This window comes from Melospiza georgiana, chromosome W, assembly GCF_028018845.1.
Source record: "Melospiza georgiana isolate bMelGeo1 chromosome W, bMelGeo1.pri, whole genome shotgun sequence".
In the NCBI taxonomy this organism is placed as follows: domain Eukaryota; kingdom Metazoa; phylum Chordata; class Aves; order Passeriformes; family Passerellidae; genus Melospiza; species Melospiza georgiana.
Genome location: NC_080464.1, coordinates 9,658,444 through 9,675,894, shown reverse-complemented (window position 1 = coordinate 9,675,894; position 17,451 = coordinate 9,658,444). Strand labels below are relative to the sequence as shown.

The following is a 17,451-nucleotide window of genomic DNA, read 5'->3' as shown; positions in this document are numbered from 1 at the left end:
TCTGCTGAGTTCCTGGAATCCTAGGTTTACTGAGCGGATAAGCTGATACTGTGTTATCAATCATAGCAAACCCCCCACCCATATTAACAGTTTACTAAACAGATAAACAAATGTTTGTGAAACCTATTGTCTTTGATTTCACCTTCCTTATCCTTTAAAGTCTGGAAATTTACTTAAGCAAACAACTGGAGGTGGTGCAACAGTCTTACTGGAATAACTTTGTCAGCTTTGATGAACAAACCTAAAGTTTTAACCCATTACATGTGGTAATTCATTCTTCCATACAGAAAGCACAATTTGTTCCTCTGCAGAGGTTTGATTCCCCATCTTGTAGGGAAGCTTTCCCCAGCAGCCTGCCTAAGCAGTGGTTTCCTCCAGAATACAAACTCTTGCATGCTGGGGACCTGTCCCAACCAGCTACTAGGCTGGTTCCACTACCCGTTGGTCACAAAGGACCAGCAACCTCTGGGAGGATGAAGGGAAAATCACCATATCTCTCTTATTGGAGGATGGAAGACAACTCCGAGTCATCAGTCTTGGCTGCAATGAACGTTGGAGGTTACCGGACTCCTGTTCATCAGTCTTGGCTGCGCTGAATGTAGGAGGTCCACCAGATGTCGCTGTTCTATTTGGGATGGATGAATTAAGCGACATAGACTCCTATGTTCTCAGAAGGCAAATGCGGAGTTTATTAGCCATCACATTCTTTTATAGACAGTTTCGACAAAGTTGGACCTGATCGGTCCTCAATCAACACCCCTCACATCATTGGCTAATTAGGAACAACACCCTTCTTGTAAACATCTTACAAGTAAACAACACCATCTGCAAAGATTAAGAATTGTTTTAATTCTTTCTCTGAGCTTTCTCAAAACTCCCCAGAGCAATGCCTGGGAAAATTTATCTGACTTTCTCTCTGACCAGACTGTCAGCATCTACAACTCCTTGAAGAATTTTTCCTGTGAAATGATTTCCCCTATCTGAGTCTATTGCTTCCACAATCCTATATCTTGGAATTATTTGTTTCAAAAATACTTTAATAACTGATTCTGTGGTTGCTGAAAAGGCTGGAAATGCTTCTGGCCACCCTGTTAACTGACATAATATTACCAGAAGATATTTAAATCTTGCCACTCAGAGCATTTCAGTAAAATCCACCTGGCATCTCTGGAAGGGATGTACAGCCCAAGGCCTCCCTCTCCTGGCAAGTTTCTTTGTAAGTCTGTTATTGGTTTTAGCACAAATCAAACAACCCACAATAGCTCGCTTTGCCAGAATAAAAAGACCCACAGCAGCATATGTTTTGAGGAAGGCTTCTGCCAGTCCTCGAGAGCCCCAATGACTCCCTCCATGAAGTTGTTTTAACAGCTATAAGGCCAAAGCTTTTGGTATCCACTGTTTACCATCCCTTGTAAACCAATTATCCCCTCTTTCCTCTGCCCCACTCTTTTAAATTATCTCAAGTTCCTCTAGTGGAAAAGACAGTTTCTCTGGCAGCAGTGCAGTTACTGGGAGCAAAGGGAGGCTCTTAAAGGTTTCTGGCAGCAATGCAGCTTTCCGAGCTTCTTTATCAGCCAGTCGACTTCCTATTACCTCCTCTGAGCACCCTGTCCAGTGTGCCTTGATGTGTATTATCACTAACTTTTTTTGGTAAGCTCACCACCTCCAATAGGCAAGAGATTAAGTTCTCATGAGCTAGCGTCTTTCCCCTGCAGGTTAAAAACCTCTTTCGCCCCATAGTTTCCCAAATGCATGGATCACCCCATATGCATATTTAGAATCAGTAAAAAACATTCACTGTCTTGTCCTGGTATAATTCACAGGCTCTCACAAGGGCATACAGCTCTGCTGTCTGAGCTGACCAGGTGGGCAGTAACCTCCCCCCTTCCTTTAATTGCTTTCCATTCACTAAATCGAGTATCCTGTACATCGTTTCCCTTCTACTACCCTTGAAGACCCATCACTGAACACATTTTCTCCCTCAGGCCAGGGAGCATTCTGCAAATCTTCCCTAGACTGGGTCTGTAGATCTATCACTTGAATGTAGTCATGGATTTCTTTCTGCCCCTCCCTCCCCCTTCAGGGCCATTCAAACAGGAGGCTGGGTTGGACCCTTTCCCACTTTTAAATTCTAAATCCTCTTGTTCCATTAAACAAGATTCAGACTGTAATAACTGAGTGCTGGTCATCCACTTAGAGGCTCTCTCAGTTAACAAAGCTTTAATCAGAGTTGAAATTTTCACTATCAGATACCTTTCCCTTGTCAGCTTTTTGGCCTCAGCCACCATCAGAGCTGTGGCTGCACAGTTCTGTGGATAATGGAGCCAGCCTCTGGCCACCCAGTCTAACAGTTTAGAAAAATAAGCAATAGGCCACTGTGTTCTCCCATGCTCTTGCACCAAAATTCTTTTAGCATAACCTTGTTTAACATCCACATATAGTTCAAATTCCTTTTCTGAGTCTGGAAGAGCTAAGACTGGGTCATTAATCAATTTGTCTTTTAATTTTTTTAAAGCTTTGCTCTCCTTCTGGTGTCAATACTGCGACATTAGGACTATCTTGGGTTAAAAAGTCATATAAAGGACTGGCCACAACAGAAAAGTCCTCAATCCATGCTCGGCAGTATCCCACCAACCCTAAAAACTGCCGTAACTCCTTTTTTTTCTGGAGTAATGGTACTTATAAAATCCCTCGTATTCTTTCTAGATCAATACACCGTAACCCTCTAGTCAGAATGTGTCCCAAATATTTGACATCTTTTTTTTTTTTTTTTCCCTACTAACTGCTCCTTCTTTTTGGACACTCTTAAGTCCTTTTTTAGCAAGAAAATTAAGCAGCTTTACAGTAGCCTCTTCAACCGCCTTTTCCTGTCCCCCTGATAAAAGCAAATCATCCACATACTGCAACAACCTAACTCCTGAAGGTGGAGTAAACTCTCTTAATATTTTCTGCAAAGCTTGCCCAAACAAAATCCCCAAAAGAAAATCCCAATCCTTCCATGTATAATCCACATTTCCCAAATACTCCTCTATCTTTTCCCTTACCCCTATGGGATCATTCAGATATGGGGGTAATTCTTTTTTTCAACCCTCTTATGAAATAAACAGGGCAGGAGACTTTTTCTCCTTTTAAGGCCTTTATTAAAAGTGATCAGCTCAGGACTGGGCAGCTCAGACGAGGCTGCAGCTTCCCGTCGTCTCTCCCAGGGCGACGAGGAGGAGGAGGAGGATATGTGCAGCTTTGTCCACTAGGGGTAGAGCTGGGAGGTCCAGTCCTCGTGGGAGCCCATAGGGCATGATGACGCCTTCATATGTTAGTTTTCGCCATTTCTCCCCGTCCGCTCCCGGTTTCGGGACGACTTGCGTGCTCAGGGTGAGAGGGACTACGAAGGTTTTCAGCATCTCTGCAGGCTCAGCATTCCGTTCTTCACATCCAGACATCACTCTAATCTCTCAACTCTTAGTTGGCTCGTTGTTTCGGGGTTTTCTCAGTACGTTTGGAGCAGTAGCCCCACCACAGCATGCTGGTCCTGGAGTCACTTTGCATAGCCCCCCCCCCCACGTCTCTTCACTATTTTGGGGAAAAGTACAACTTAGCCTGGGACAAAGCTCTGCTAATACAAAAGGAGCAATTAGCCACAACGACCCGTGATTACAATAACAAAACAGTCAGAACTTCAGCAGCAACAGTGATCTGGCTGATTTTTGTAACCGTTTCTCACAAAAAAAATTGGTAGAATTTTTGTTCATAACACTTATATCCTGGATAGTAAGTGGTACACACAAAAACAAACACAAACCCTCCCCCTTGACCCCCCCGAAGGAACCTGGCGGAGTGGCATATGGTGTACCCCTGTCTCTTGGGTCCGGGGGGCTTTTGATGTTCTAAATTGAGTTCCTTTTCTAGTTCTAGGGGGATATACGATATGCTGCTCCCCTCCCCCTACACTTATTATTCTCAGGTGGGGCCGTAGGAACAGCATTTCCCTGATCCCTTTACTCTGGGAGTTGAGGATATAAGGGGCCTTCAGCTGGCCCTGGGTCAGGTGGCAATACTGCAGTGAAATAAACAGGGCCAGGAGACCTCTTCTCCTTTTTAACGCCTTTATTAAAAGTGATCAGCTCAGGATTGGGCAGCTCGGCGGGGCTGCAGTCTCCTGTTGCCTCTCCCAGGGCGACTCAGAGGAGGAGGATAAGCACAGCTCTGTCCACTAGGGGCAGAGCTGGGGAATCACATCCCCTCGTGGGAGCCTTTAGGGCATGGTGTTCCCATCTGATGTTAGTTCCCTCTGTTCTCTTCTGCCTGCTCCGGGTTTTGGGACAACTCCCATGGTCAGGGCGAGAGGGGCTCCGAAAGTGTTCAGCATCTCTGCAGGCTCAGCACTCGGCTCCTCACATCCAGACATCACTCCAGTCTCTCAACTCTTATTTGGCTCGTTGTTTTGGGGGTTTTCTCAGTACATTCGGAGCGTGGGACCCACACAGCATGCTGGTCCTGGAGTCACTTTGCATAACCCCCCCCCCCCCCTCCAGGTCTCTTCTCCTCACTGTTCGGGAGGGTCTCCACCCATTACTGTCTCAGAGAAGGGCCATTACCTCGCCCTAGCCAGGGCTTTTACTAATACAAAAACAACCATTAACAACAACGACCCGTAATTACCATAATAGAGGCAGCAGCCCAGCAGTAGTGGTAACTTTTTTTCTCACAGAAAAAAATCAACTGAATTTTTGTTCATAACATGCAGGACAGGACAGGAGAAGGTGCTGAAAAACATCCCAATTCTCACCGTTTTACTTCCCTTTTGCTTCTTCTCCCTTTTTTTCTTAACACATAGATTTCTCCTGTTTCTTGTCTAATCCATATCAATCCACATGCCCTTTCAATCTATCCTTTCCAATTCTCCTTTAAATACCTCCACAAAATTCAACAAAAATTAATTATCTCTGTTCCATGAGGTGGCCATATAAGCACCTTTGGCAACTTATACTCTGGCCACACAAAATAGCAATATTTTACCATGATCTCCATAGTTACCTCTGGGTGAATGTATAATCTGTTCCAAGACCTCAGCATTCTCCCCAAGGGACTCTCTGGGGGTATTATGGGATCGTCATCCCTTTTCCAGGGCCCCTTCCCAGCTTTACCCTTGCAACCCTCAATGGGTGTCTTGATTCACCTGTGCTGCCCTCCAGGGATGCCCTCTGAGGTTTACCTGTGCTACCCTTCATGGGTGCCCTCCCAGGTTTGCTCCCCCAAAGATCCCATTTTACTCACTGGTGAGATTTTCAGTGGTCCTTCCCTGTGGACTCTTCATGGACCCCCCGGGTCCGCCACTCGTCTGTCTCCTGGACAGTCTCGGGAACCCAATCAATCTCTGGGTGCCGGCTGGCACCAAGGGGAGCTGAACACCAAAACTGGGTGAGGCACGCCTCCAGCTCCACTCACCGCCCACCACCCCAGATGGTGTAAAGATTCCGGAAAGGGGCCCCAGTTGTCAGGAAAATTAATCCACAAACATCAGAGGCTTATGTCCAAAAAGGAGACAGAGGAGTCCTTTTACTTTGTTCGAATAAAGGGAGAGGCCATGGGGTGTTCCCCTGGGATCTCTCAAATTTTTAGAGGACGCACCCTCCTTTTTATCCTAATTTCCTGGCCGCATTTCCCTTCTCTCTTTCCCCATTGGCTGAGGTACTTGAGAGGTACAGACTTCCTGGAATGCCTGATACTCAAGATTTCCCTCTAATGTATAATCCTCCTTTTAAAATGTTTAATTCTTATGGAATTTAGGGGTTTTCCCCATTGTTTCTTTCATCTTTCAATATCTAATTTCATTTATCAGCAAACCTACAGTTTGTTTGTAAAGGTAAATATCTTTGTCCATTCATCAATCAGTGGAATCCTTCCCATTGTTTTTTTTATCTCTCTGTGCTAGTTTTTGAAATAAACAGGGCCAGGAGACTTCTTCTCCTGTGTAATGCCTTTATTAAAAAGTGATCAGCTCAGGATTGGGCGGCTCGACGGGTCTGCAGCGTCCGTCGTCTCCCAGGGCGACTCAGAGGAGGAGGATATGCGCAGCTCTGTCCACCAGGGGCAGAGCTGGGGATCAGATCCTCTTGGGAGCCTTTTGGGTCTCCTGATCCCATAAGATGGTGCCTCGGTCCGGGTCTCCAGACCCCCCAGTCCTGGCTCGGGGGATCTCGAGGACAGGGTGAGGAACGATGAAGGTTTCCCGCATCTCTGCAGGCTCAGCACTTGGTTCCTCACGTCCAGACATCACTCCAGTCTCTCAACTCTTAGGTGGCTCGTTGTTTTTGGGGTTTCTCCATGAGTTTGGAGATGGGGGTCCCACAAAGCATTCTGGTCTTGCGAGTCACTTTGCATAACCCCCCCCACCCTCTCAGGTGTCTTCCCTATTCTGAGAAAGGTAAAACTTAGCTTCGGGCAAGGTCCCCACCCAGGAGAAGGGCCATTACCTCGCCCCAGCCAGGACTTTTACCAATACAAAAACAACCATTAACGACAACGACTCGTGATTACAATAACAAAGGCAGCCCAGCAGTAGTGGTAACTTCTTCTCACAGAAAAAAATATTAACCAAATTTTTGTTCATAACAGTCCCCCCTCTTTTTCTTTGATCAAGCTTAAATTCTAAGCTCGCATCAACTCCAAATTTTTTGTTTTGATTCTACTATAAATCCCTTGTGCACTTTGGTAATCATGGTTACTTAACCTTGTTACTTTCCTTGGTTTCTTCAGGTTGGTCTGCACGGCCAGTACTATTTTACTAAAACAGATAAACAAGCATAGTAAAAAGAGCAATCCTCCAAGTATACACACAGCGAGAAAAACTACCTTTTCCCACACATCCTTTTTGAAAATCTCCAGGTTCTCCCACCCACTGGGATCAAGTGTAGGAGTTTGATCTTCATTATTTACACATGCTAACCTTTTTATTTCGTTTGAAATGTTCCTAATAATTGAATTCTTAATTTTTAATACTGCCTGGAGCCGGATAACTTTGTTTAACATAGATATTGGGATCCGAATTTGGCTTTTACAATTTTGGATTTTCTCAATTTCTATTTCACTGTGCCTGTTCTGTTTAATTTCTCCCAAATCCTTATATATAGGAACTCCCAAACTTGATCCAGTTTCTTTGGGCAACAAGAAAATTGGTTTTATCACTCTAGCGGTGCAGCTGCCAGACAAGATCAAATCTAGGGGTTTAAGGCTCCCCTGAAATGTGTTCCTAAAGGGGTTTATCTCTTTTCCAGTACACTCATATAAATACTTGTAACAAACAATTTTTCTTACCATTTTCACCATTTCTTTGCTTTTCACTAGATCTGCTGAGCTTGTTTTGGCAGCATCACATTCAAAGCACAACCAGGCTTCCCCTATAGGGCACTCTCCTAGGAGTGGCTGCCTAAAAGTGGCAGTATTGTATACTATCCAATACACTCTCTTATTTTTTTTGATAAAAGACCAATTGGGAGAGGTTAACACAATCAGGGTTAGAACTGATGTGGACTCTCGACAAGGAGCTCACTTCCTCCTCACAGAGGGGTTGGTAGCATTCACTGCACGGCTCAGCTGGGCTCCCCTGAGCACCACCAGCAATCAGAGCCATCAGTACTACCCTTCCCAAGAGTCCGGTATGGGTCATCTCACACAGCCTGCCCACCCGGCCTTGCCTCTTGGGGAACTTTACTGAGGAAAAGCTTCCAAGCTCTTTAGAGTCCCTTCTACCCATTTCTCTGGTTAAACCTCTCTTGGTCTGTTCCCTACCAATTTTGGTTTCCCCTCCCAGGGGAGTGTTCTGTAGAGGATTAACCTGGAGTCTTTAGAAATAAATTGGGGAACTTAACTAGAATTACTTATTTACAGTCTTAAACTTTTTACCAACATAGTTTACACAGAACAGTCTTAAAACATTTTAAGCAATATTAGAACTCTGATACCAATTTTTTTTTTTTTTCCACACAGTTCAGTCTTTTTGACTCTTCTTTCTGAGAGTCATCTTTAAATCACAGTATACTCAGGTGATTTAACTTGTGAAGCAGATGAATCTTGTCCAGTGCCGGGGGGGTGAGAGTGGTGTGGACTCTGGTCCAATGCCAGAGGGAAAAACTGGGACTCTGGCCCAATGCCAGAAGGACAAAGCGGTGGAGTCCGGTCCAATGCCAGAGGAAGAATGGGGTGCAGTCCGGTCCAATGCCAGAATGCCAGAGGGAAAGAAACTGGTGTTGAATCCTGGTCCAATGCCAGGGGGTGAGAGTGATGTGAGTCCAACTTTTTCCTTTTGGTCTGCACAGTCGAGTTAGTAATGAAGAGTACCTGAAACGGGCTTTCAAACACACACTTCCCTCTAAGGAGATGTGGTAAAACTTATAATGCACAATCTACATTACCTCTATTCTAATTTGTCTATATTCATTCTCACACATTCCTTCACACCCTCAAGACACAAACTGGATCATTATTGCTAGAAAATCACTGTGGCTCCCCTCACCTTGGGGTTGGCCCACAGGTCTCAGCATCTCTGGGCCTCCTGGAAGGGCCCTGGCTCTGGTTGCCTCTGGTGCACATTCACCTGTGAGGCTGTCTGCGTGTCACTCACGCTCTTACAGCTACGGCTCCCTCACACACCTGAGGAGCACTAGTCTCGTTTGCAGGTCACACACACTCTTTGGCCACAGCCCCCACCCGCCTGGGGGACACAAGCCTGGTTTGCAGGTCACACATACACACACTTCCACTGCCCCCTTCCCACGTGCCCGGGAAGTTGAGGCTGACTTTGTGACTCACTCTCACGCACACAACAAGACAACAATAAGGTACCTTTTACTTTCACATCACTTATTACAAGTTAAGCATTACTGGCCAGTTTTGGTGCTATTGGATATCCTTTCTACCTAGCTGTTTTTTTCTAACTTCAGATGTTTTTCACTATACTATACTATACTACACTTTTTAGCACTTTGTTGAGACAGGACTTATCTGCTCCTGTATCTACTCAAAAATTCTAATTCTTCATTTAAGGGTCCCACTTCAAAGTTTACCAAGGGCTCTTCTAGATGTTACATCAGGTCCCCTATAGTGTAAAGCCCCTGACCCTCTAATCGTCACCTTTAAGGATCTTCCCTAAATTATCTTGTTCCCTGGCTATTGCCTCATCAAGACTGAGTTTTCTACAAAACCTCCTGACGTGTCCTGCCTTTCCACAGTAAGAGCAATGTCGCTCTCTCAAAGGGCCTTGAGGTGTCTCCATCCCTCTTGTACCTGACAGTACTGACTTATCCTTGCCTCCTCCTGGTGGTGGACCCGCCCACCCTGCACTTTCTCTAGCTACAGCAACCATGATCTTAGCATTGGCCTTTGCTTTATCTTCCTCCCTCCTTAAATACACCTTCAGTGCCTCTTTTAATAACTCATTAATGTCCTTCTCTTGCCAATCTTCCATCTTTTCCAGTTTTCTCCGTATATCAGGCCAAGATTTGGTAACAAATTGGACTTTTAGTAGCATTTGACCTTCTGGGGTGTCTGGGTCTATTCTAGAGTACAACTGAAAGTTCCACCTTAGGCGATTAAGCCAGGCAGCAGGAGCTTCATCTTTCTCCTGTGTACCCTCAAATGCCAATTGGGTATTAGTTCCTTTGGGAACTGACTCTTTGATCCCCCGTATTATCAAAGACCTATATTCCCTCATGGCCTTCCTACCCTCCACCTGATCAGGGTTCCAGTTGGGCTCCGTTAGTGGCAATTTCTGTTCACCTGATGGCACCTGGGGTCCTGGACTGTTATCTTTCTCCCAAATTTTTATGCCAGCCGCCCTTATCATCTGGACCTCTTCTGGGGAAAATAATATACTCAGGATGGAATTCATTTCCCCCCAAGTGTAGATATTTGGACCTAGAAATTGATCCACTTGTTTGGCTATGCCCACTGGGTCCTCAACTAAATGCCCCAACTTTTTCTTGAATCCCCTCACCTCAGAAGCAGTTAGGGGAGCATTCACAAAGCCAACACCTCCCGCCACTCCTCCCATAGGAACCTCTCTGAGGGGAAAGAGTCTCTCTGCCTTGGAGGTCTTGGATCTGGTGCTACAGTATGGCCCATCTTCAGATGCCAAACTACTTTGAGGGTTCTCTGGGTTACCCTGAACTTTCTGCCCATCAGCAGGTGTATTTGCTGATAGCTGTCTACTGGGCGAGGAGGCATTTGTGTCCCAGGTAGAAGGAGGTAAAGGGACAGCAATAGGAGGGGGAGAGGGACCTGAGTAGATATTAATCGGAGCTGGAGAAGGGGTGGAGAATGCAGCAGGTGGAGTAGGGCACTTGTGGTGGTGCAGAAGGAACGGGAGGAGATACTGGGTTCATCATAGCAGAAGCTGAAGAGGTGGAAGGAGGAGTTTGAGCAGGTGGTGATGAGATGGCAGCCGGGGGAGGAACCGGACCTGCCATTTGAGGTGCTTGAAGAAGAGGATTATAAGGTGGAGGGGCAGAAGGAGGCAAATAATCCAGGGGGTCCCATCTTTTACTAGTTCTATCATCCCCTCCTTCATTCCCCTCTTTCTTCCTCTGTACCTTACAAATTCGCACCCCTTCATCCCCAACAGCACTCTTTAACCAGCAAGCCACATACAATAATTGCTCAGGATCAGTATCCCCTCGAGCTGTCAGATAATTATTTAATTGTTGGCACATCCACTTATCCTTTGTCCCACACCAAGGCCATCCTCCTTGCAACTCTAATTCTGGCCATGCTTCCATACAATAATGGATCATTTTCATTTTATCTAATCCCTTCGTGGCCTCTATAGAATCCCATTTTACTAACAGTTCTCCTAAGGGACTACTAGGAGGTATATCCCTCAGTCTCTTGCCAGTCTTTTTACTACTACAACATCCCATTTTTCAAGTCTCAATAAAAAAATCCCGAAGGTGCCTCTACTGACCGGGAATTTCAAAAAAACCTTCCTTGAGGAGCTCCAGCCTCCTCCACTGAACTTCAAATTTACTGCCTGATGCTCAGGACTTTATACTGAAACAACTGCCCAATCTCTTGATTGCCCAACTTCCCAGCGTCAGGTCTTACATCTATCGGGACTTAAACACACGAAGCCACGGCCAAGAATCCGGGTCGTGCCTGACACCCTCAGTCAGGAGAAACAACTGCCTGATTTTTAGTTTGCCTAACCTGCCAATTTTTAGGCTTCACCGTATCAGGACTTAAAAGCAAACCGCAGCCTCCTTCGCTGGGGTTTGTGCCTGACTCCTTTGTCAGGACTTACTTTGCCTGCAGGGCTTGTGAACCACCCGAATCCTTCTCGGGACTGACAAATCTTACTCGAATCCTTCTCGAGACTTACAAAAGTGCCTGACCTCCCTTTGTCAGGACTTTGGGGTGCGTGCCACTCATACACAGTAATTCACTCCGCACGCCCGGAGTGGGGGGGCCCTTTATTCCCCCTTGGGAGACGACTCACTCACACTAATTCCACTTGCGTCCCCCTGTTCCTGGCCGCTTTTCTCACGAAAAGACGGAACCGCAGGAATGAGGGGTCCACTCTCGCTTCGAAGGTCCGGCTGCCGGCACTCGTCTCACTCACACACACATGCGCACGTCTCCCGCTCCCACCACCGAGTTTCTCACCAGTCCGGTGCTCCGGTGCTCCTCTGTGTCGCTGTCCTGAGCCGGTCCCTCTGGTCCTGGTAGCCAGCTGTCCTCTGAAGATCCAAGATGGCCAGTCCTGAGTCCTCTTGCGGCGTGGCTATCCCGGACGAGAGCCCCCAGCTGAAATAAACAGGGCCAGGAGACTTCTTCTCCTGTGTAATGCCTTTATTAAAAGTGATCAGCTCAGGATTGGGCGGCTCGACGGGTCTGCAGCGTCCGTCGTCTCCCAGGGCGACTCAGAGGAGGAGGATATGTGCAGCTCTGTCCACCAGGGGCAGAGCTGGGGATCAGATCCTCTTGGGAGCTTTTTGGGTCTCCTGATCCCATAAGATGGTGCCTCGGTCCGGGTCTCCAGACCCCCCAGTCCTGGCTCGGGGGATCTCGAGGACAGGGTGAGGAACGATGAAGGTTTCCCGCATCTCTGCAGGCTCAGCACTTGGTTCCTCACGTCCAGACATCACTCCAGTCTCTCAACTCTTAGGTGGCTCGTTGTTTTTGGGGTTTCTCCATGAGTTTGGAGATGGGGGTCCCACAAAGCATTCTGGTCTTGCGAGTCACTTTGCATAACCCCCCCCCACCCTCTCAGGTGTCTTCCCTATTCTGAGAAAGGTAAAACTTAGCTTCGGGCAAGGTCCCCACCCAGGAGAAGGGCCATTACCTCGCCCCAGCCAGGGCTTTTACTAATACAAAAACAACCATTAACGACAACGACTCGTGATTACAATAACAAAGGCAGCAGCCCAGCAGTAGTGGTAACTTCTTCTCACAGAAAAAAATATTAACCAAATTTTTGTTCATAACAGTTTTATCTACCAGCAGACCCACAGTTCGTTTGTGAAGACAAATCCGTCATTCCTCTCAGATTTGTCTCAAAAGAAGTATGTGTACATTTACACATACTTAAATACAATATTCAAATCAGAACAGAAGGGGCTTTATCAGTCAGATTATATGGACACAACTTGAAGTGAATGGAGTGTAAGTGCTGAGTTAAAACAGCGAGGAGCCCTTTGGTAAATTTGTTTCTAAGGAGGGAGAATGTTGATTGTTAGCAGTCTGTTGAGAGATCACAGGATTAAAAAAACTGCAGTGCAAACACTGCCAGAACACCACAGAAACTGATTACTGGCATAATGCTGAACTAATTTCTTTACATCTCTTTTTAAAATTATGCTATTAAAATATTGATGCACAAAACCTGTAAGTTATGTTGCAGTTGAGATTAAAGCAAGAGGAGGTTGCTACTGTGTTGCAGTGTGATGTAATAGCCTGTCCATCTGGGTTCTTTCCCCAGGTGTGCCAATAACCCCTCCCTTCCCCTTGCTGAGTGCTGTCTGTCAATCTTGGCATTCCAGAAAGGGCGTCGTGTGATTGGCTATTGGCGAAGTTCAAAAGATGCTTCTCAGCCCTGGGGACATTGGGCCATCCAGGTGTCATTTGTTCCCTGAGACTTCCCCCCCCTTACCTGGTTGGTGGGATCCCTACCCCTTCCCTCCCTCTCTCCCTGGGGTTAAAAGACACAGCAACCACACAGGTTTTTTTTGTTCTGTTGGAGCTGTTGCTGGATTCAGAGGCCTGTGTGCCTGGAATAAAGCTCTGGATCGAAACCCTCCAGCAGAACCCGACTCTTTTTCCTTCACCTCGCCTAAAAGCCTTTCCACCAGAGGTAAACCTGAGCTCCTGCATGCCTGGACTTTTCCCAAGTGCCCAGCTGCAGCATCCAGCTAGCCAAAGGTGTCTCTGAGGTGAAACCACCACAGCTGCCGCCTTTGGTCAAGCAGCAAGAGCCAGACGAGCCCAGGCACGTTCCATCCGGCTATACTGCTATTTAATTCCAATACTCCTGCAAACACAACCTTGAATTTAAATGAATGTAGTCTGAATTGTCAAAATATTGGGGGTTGGGTTTTCCTTTGCTTTCCTTGTTACTTGTGGATTTTTTTCCCATTGAGTTGCTAAGAAATACTGATGACTGGGTGCTTGAGATGTCAGGAGTGGAACGCCTCTGGTTTTTGGAAGTTTTCTCGGGGGTGGGGGAAGGAGGCGGGACTGGACCACAGAGATACCAAGAGAATAGAGCCAGGTAAATGATGAGGGCTGGGGAGTTGGGGATTCTCTCTCTTGCTCTTTGGCATCGGAGGAGGACAGCCAGGCTGTTGCCTACTGCGGGGAGAATTCACCGGCACTGCTGGAGCTCAGTCCTGAGGGACCTATCACCATATACGCTTGAGCCCTGGGAAATCCTGAACTTCGTCTCTCCCTGCTCTTCTCAGCGCCAGGCTGTCGCTGCCCCACCCCTGCTGTTTCTTTGGTACTGCTCTGGGTTTCTCCACGCTGTAGCCTGCGCTATCCTGAAGTTCCAGCTATCACCGCTGACCTTCTGATACATCTCGTCCACCACCCTGGAATTTTTGCTCATTCCTGCTGGCTGTGACAGTAACTGCACCAAAGGGGAAAGTGCCGGCAGCTGAGAAGGCTGTTTCTGGATCCCTGGTTCTGTTTGTTGTTAATGCCATAGTTGTTGTTCTTTTGTTTGCCTTTGTTATAAATGAATTAGCCAATTTGATTAATGAGGAGAATTTGTTCCATAATTAAAATACAATTGAAAAAAGGCCACAAGCAAAGATCAGATGGTGCTGAAGTAGGCTAACAGCGTTGGGTGAGATGGGGGGGGGGCTACTATGGCTCCTCTCCACTGTGCATCACGAAGAGACAGCTCTCACAAAGTCTTTTTTATATATTTCCAAGCTCCGAAGGTGGCCGGGGAGGGTTTCTTGCTTTTTTATCGTTGATCTTATCCTTTTAGCATATTTATGTAGTGTTTCCTTTCTTGCTGCTGCTCTTGCTGAGAGTTTCCCGAAACTGGTAAATAATTTGCCTTGTTAGAGGAAAATCTCCTGCAATATACATTCTAGGAGACACATATTTATCTTATCGATGATGCATATCGCTGGGATTTGGTCAGACGAATAATCCTCTGGAATCAACATTTCTGGAGACTAATATTCAGGCTAGGATTTTGGTGCATATCGCTGTAATCCCATCAGAGAGAATTTCCTGGAACCCTCCTTTGGTGTATGTTAGGATTTTCATCAGGCGAGATTACTGTAGCCTCAGCACGAATTTATACATATCATCTATTATACCTTGTTTTACATACTAGTAAAGAACTGTTATCCCCATCTTCATATCTTTTCCTGAGAGCCCCTTAATTTCAAAATTATAATAATTCGGAGGGAGGGGGTTTACACTCTCCATTCCAAGGGAGGCTCCTGCCTTCCTTAGCAGACACCTGTCTTTCAAACCAAAACACAAAATAGACTAGGAGACACTGTAAAATCCATCATTCTTGTTAAAATTTCTGTGCTTCATCATTATGTCAAAAACGTTTCTTATACAACAGGCCTGGGCAAAGCCAGAGCATTACTTATATTTTATGCTATGTGTGTAAATGCACAGGTATGGCAAAGTGGTTCATTTTGTTTATTTACCACGCTTATAAGCTTGGTAGACAAAATAGTTTATAGCTTTTTGCTCAACACATGTTGGCTAGAATTGAGGATGGTGGTAGAAGTTCAGATCGGCAGTCAAGTGTTCACGTTATCACAAGAACTATTCAGGTCTAGGATCATCTTCTGAAGAGAGTTCAGTAGAGATATAATTACAGCAAACAGTGATATGTGAGCTGGAAATCTGTGGGTAGAAGAGGCTGAGTTTTAGCTTTGAGACAGCTGCAAAGCAACTGTTGCTATTTTGTCAACTTCTGCCAGTGTAGTGCAAAGCTAGGGTTGTTGAACAGAACCAGTTATAAAATTCTGAGGAAGTGTGTTGTGGAACACATTGTAGAGGAGTTACCAGCATTGAAATAATGAACTTCCCTCTTTGGGAAAGGATTTGAGACTAAATGGAATTCTATTTCCTGTGATTTAAGTTGTTCTATTGGATCACTTTATTTTAGCACAGACATTTGGGGCTAAGATAAACAATGTTTTTTAGAGTGCTGAAAGTGCACAGACCCTAGCTGCTTTCTTTTTTTAGAAAATGTGAAATCACCGACAACTTTGGAAATTCATCTTCTCTCTAGCTTAATTTTTCTGCCTTTTCAGTTCCTCTGTTTATATAAATAGATTTCCTTAAAACGAAGGGTTGCAGTGCCAACAGTAAAAATTAAGGGGCTGGGTTTGTGTCTGACTAATCTGCTGCCTTTGAATCTTAATCTTGCTTTGACTTTGGGATAGCTAAAATTACTAGGAAAAACTGTTTTAGCAACAGTAGTCTTGGCAGTCAAGTTTGGGAAAATTCCCATGCTTGGAGCAGGTATAGTGAAAAAAACAAGATTTTTCAGGCACAGTATGTCTGATACTGATTTTTTTTTTACTTTGGAGATGAAAAGGAAAGTTTTTGAACAACAGGTCTCTGAAACGACAGTATATGGGAGAGTGAATGAAACTTTTTTGATTGTCAGCCCTTCAGTTTTACTGAGACTTGAGAGATGGTGTTTAATTAAGGGCTTCTATTGTGAAAAATTATAGGTAAGTTTATATTGAAGACAATGGAAACACAATTTTTACTTTGGTTGTTTTTGTGAGGATGTTGCAGTGCAAAATACATGTAGAAATGTAAGATTACAGAAAATTGGAGATAAAAGTTTACTGTTCCTTTGAGATATCATCAGTTAGCACATTATAACCACACAGTGTTTTGACAGTGTTTCTGACATCTAGCAGTTTCCTTATACATTTGTCTTGTCATTTGCTCCAAAAAAGCCAGACCTTATGATCATCATAGCATTGTGCTGTTTGACCATGCTAATAGTGCAGAGTCAAGGATTTCTAGTTTGTATTTCTCAGTAATTGTCTACAAAATTCAAACCCAGTTATGCATGCAGACTCTTTGAAGGTTGTGATGCAGCTGCACACAGCTATCTGTGACGTGAACACCACATTGGTTGGACAATCTTCAGTTTAGAATTTATTTTTAGTTGTAAAGCTCTTGGTGTGGTACTTGAAGCATACTTGAGGCAAATGCTGAAGCTTTTTTTCTCCAGAGCAGAATATTCTCAATGTATTATGGACAAGCATCTAATTATTGATGTGTCTTACAGATGTGGAGTGTTTTGGAGTTTTTGTTGGTTTTTTTTTCCTTCAAAGACTGTCTGAAACAAGTTTATTAACAGTTATGGTAATGGTTGTGGATTTTTATCTTTCTGTCTATGAGATATAGATGGAAACAGATTTGATCATATTATGGAGAACCTTATGGTAGCTAAAGCTGCTTTCTGACTTCCCTATTATTTATTTTCTAGGCGGCAAACAGTAACAAGCACTCCTTGCTGGATTGAACTTCATCTGAATGGACCTCTACAATGGTTGGACAAAGTATTGACTCAGATGGGCTCCCCTTCAGTACGCTGCTCCAGCATGTCGTAAAACTCCTTCCTCTGTTACCAGTGGGCTAAATATCAAGGCTAATCAACAGACAATATAAAACCTCGTTTGTCATAGTATTTGTGTGTGGTCCCCATGAACTGTTTACTATCTAAAAAGGTTTTTAAAAAAGAAAAAAAAAGAAAAACAGCACTTGAGGTCTCAGCAATTAAAGCACCTTGTGGATTCTGTTTCCTATACTCTGCTACTAGATGAAAATTTAGTGTATAGAAATGCCTTCTTCAGAAAGAAGATGGGACTGTTCTCAAGACTCTTAATGCTGTTTTTATTTGGTATATAATTGAGTGTCCTAATGGTTTATCAATAACATGAATAACTAAGTATACGT

At 44.9% G+C, this 17,451-nt stretch overlaps 1 protein-coding gene across 1 annotated transcript in view; it reads left to right on the top strand.

Annotated features, from left to right (window-relative positions):
- LOC131095403 (mothers against decapentaplegic homolog 2-like) overlaps positions 1-17,250 on the top strand; it is a 93,993-nt gene extending 76,743 nt beyond the window's left edge. Inside the window, exon 10 of the mRNA XM_058043097.1 lies at positions 16,982-17,250. Within this exon, the coding sequence (XP_057899080.1) occupies positions 16,982-17,105 (124 nt within the window). The 3' untranslated portion in view covers positions 17,106-17,250. The remainder of the gene's footprint in view (positions 1-16,981) is intronic.
- Positions 17,251-17,451: the final 201 nt, after the last annotated feature.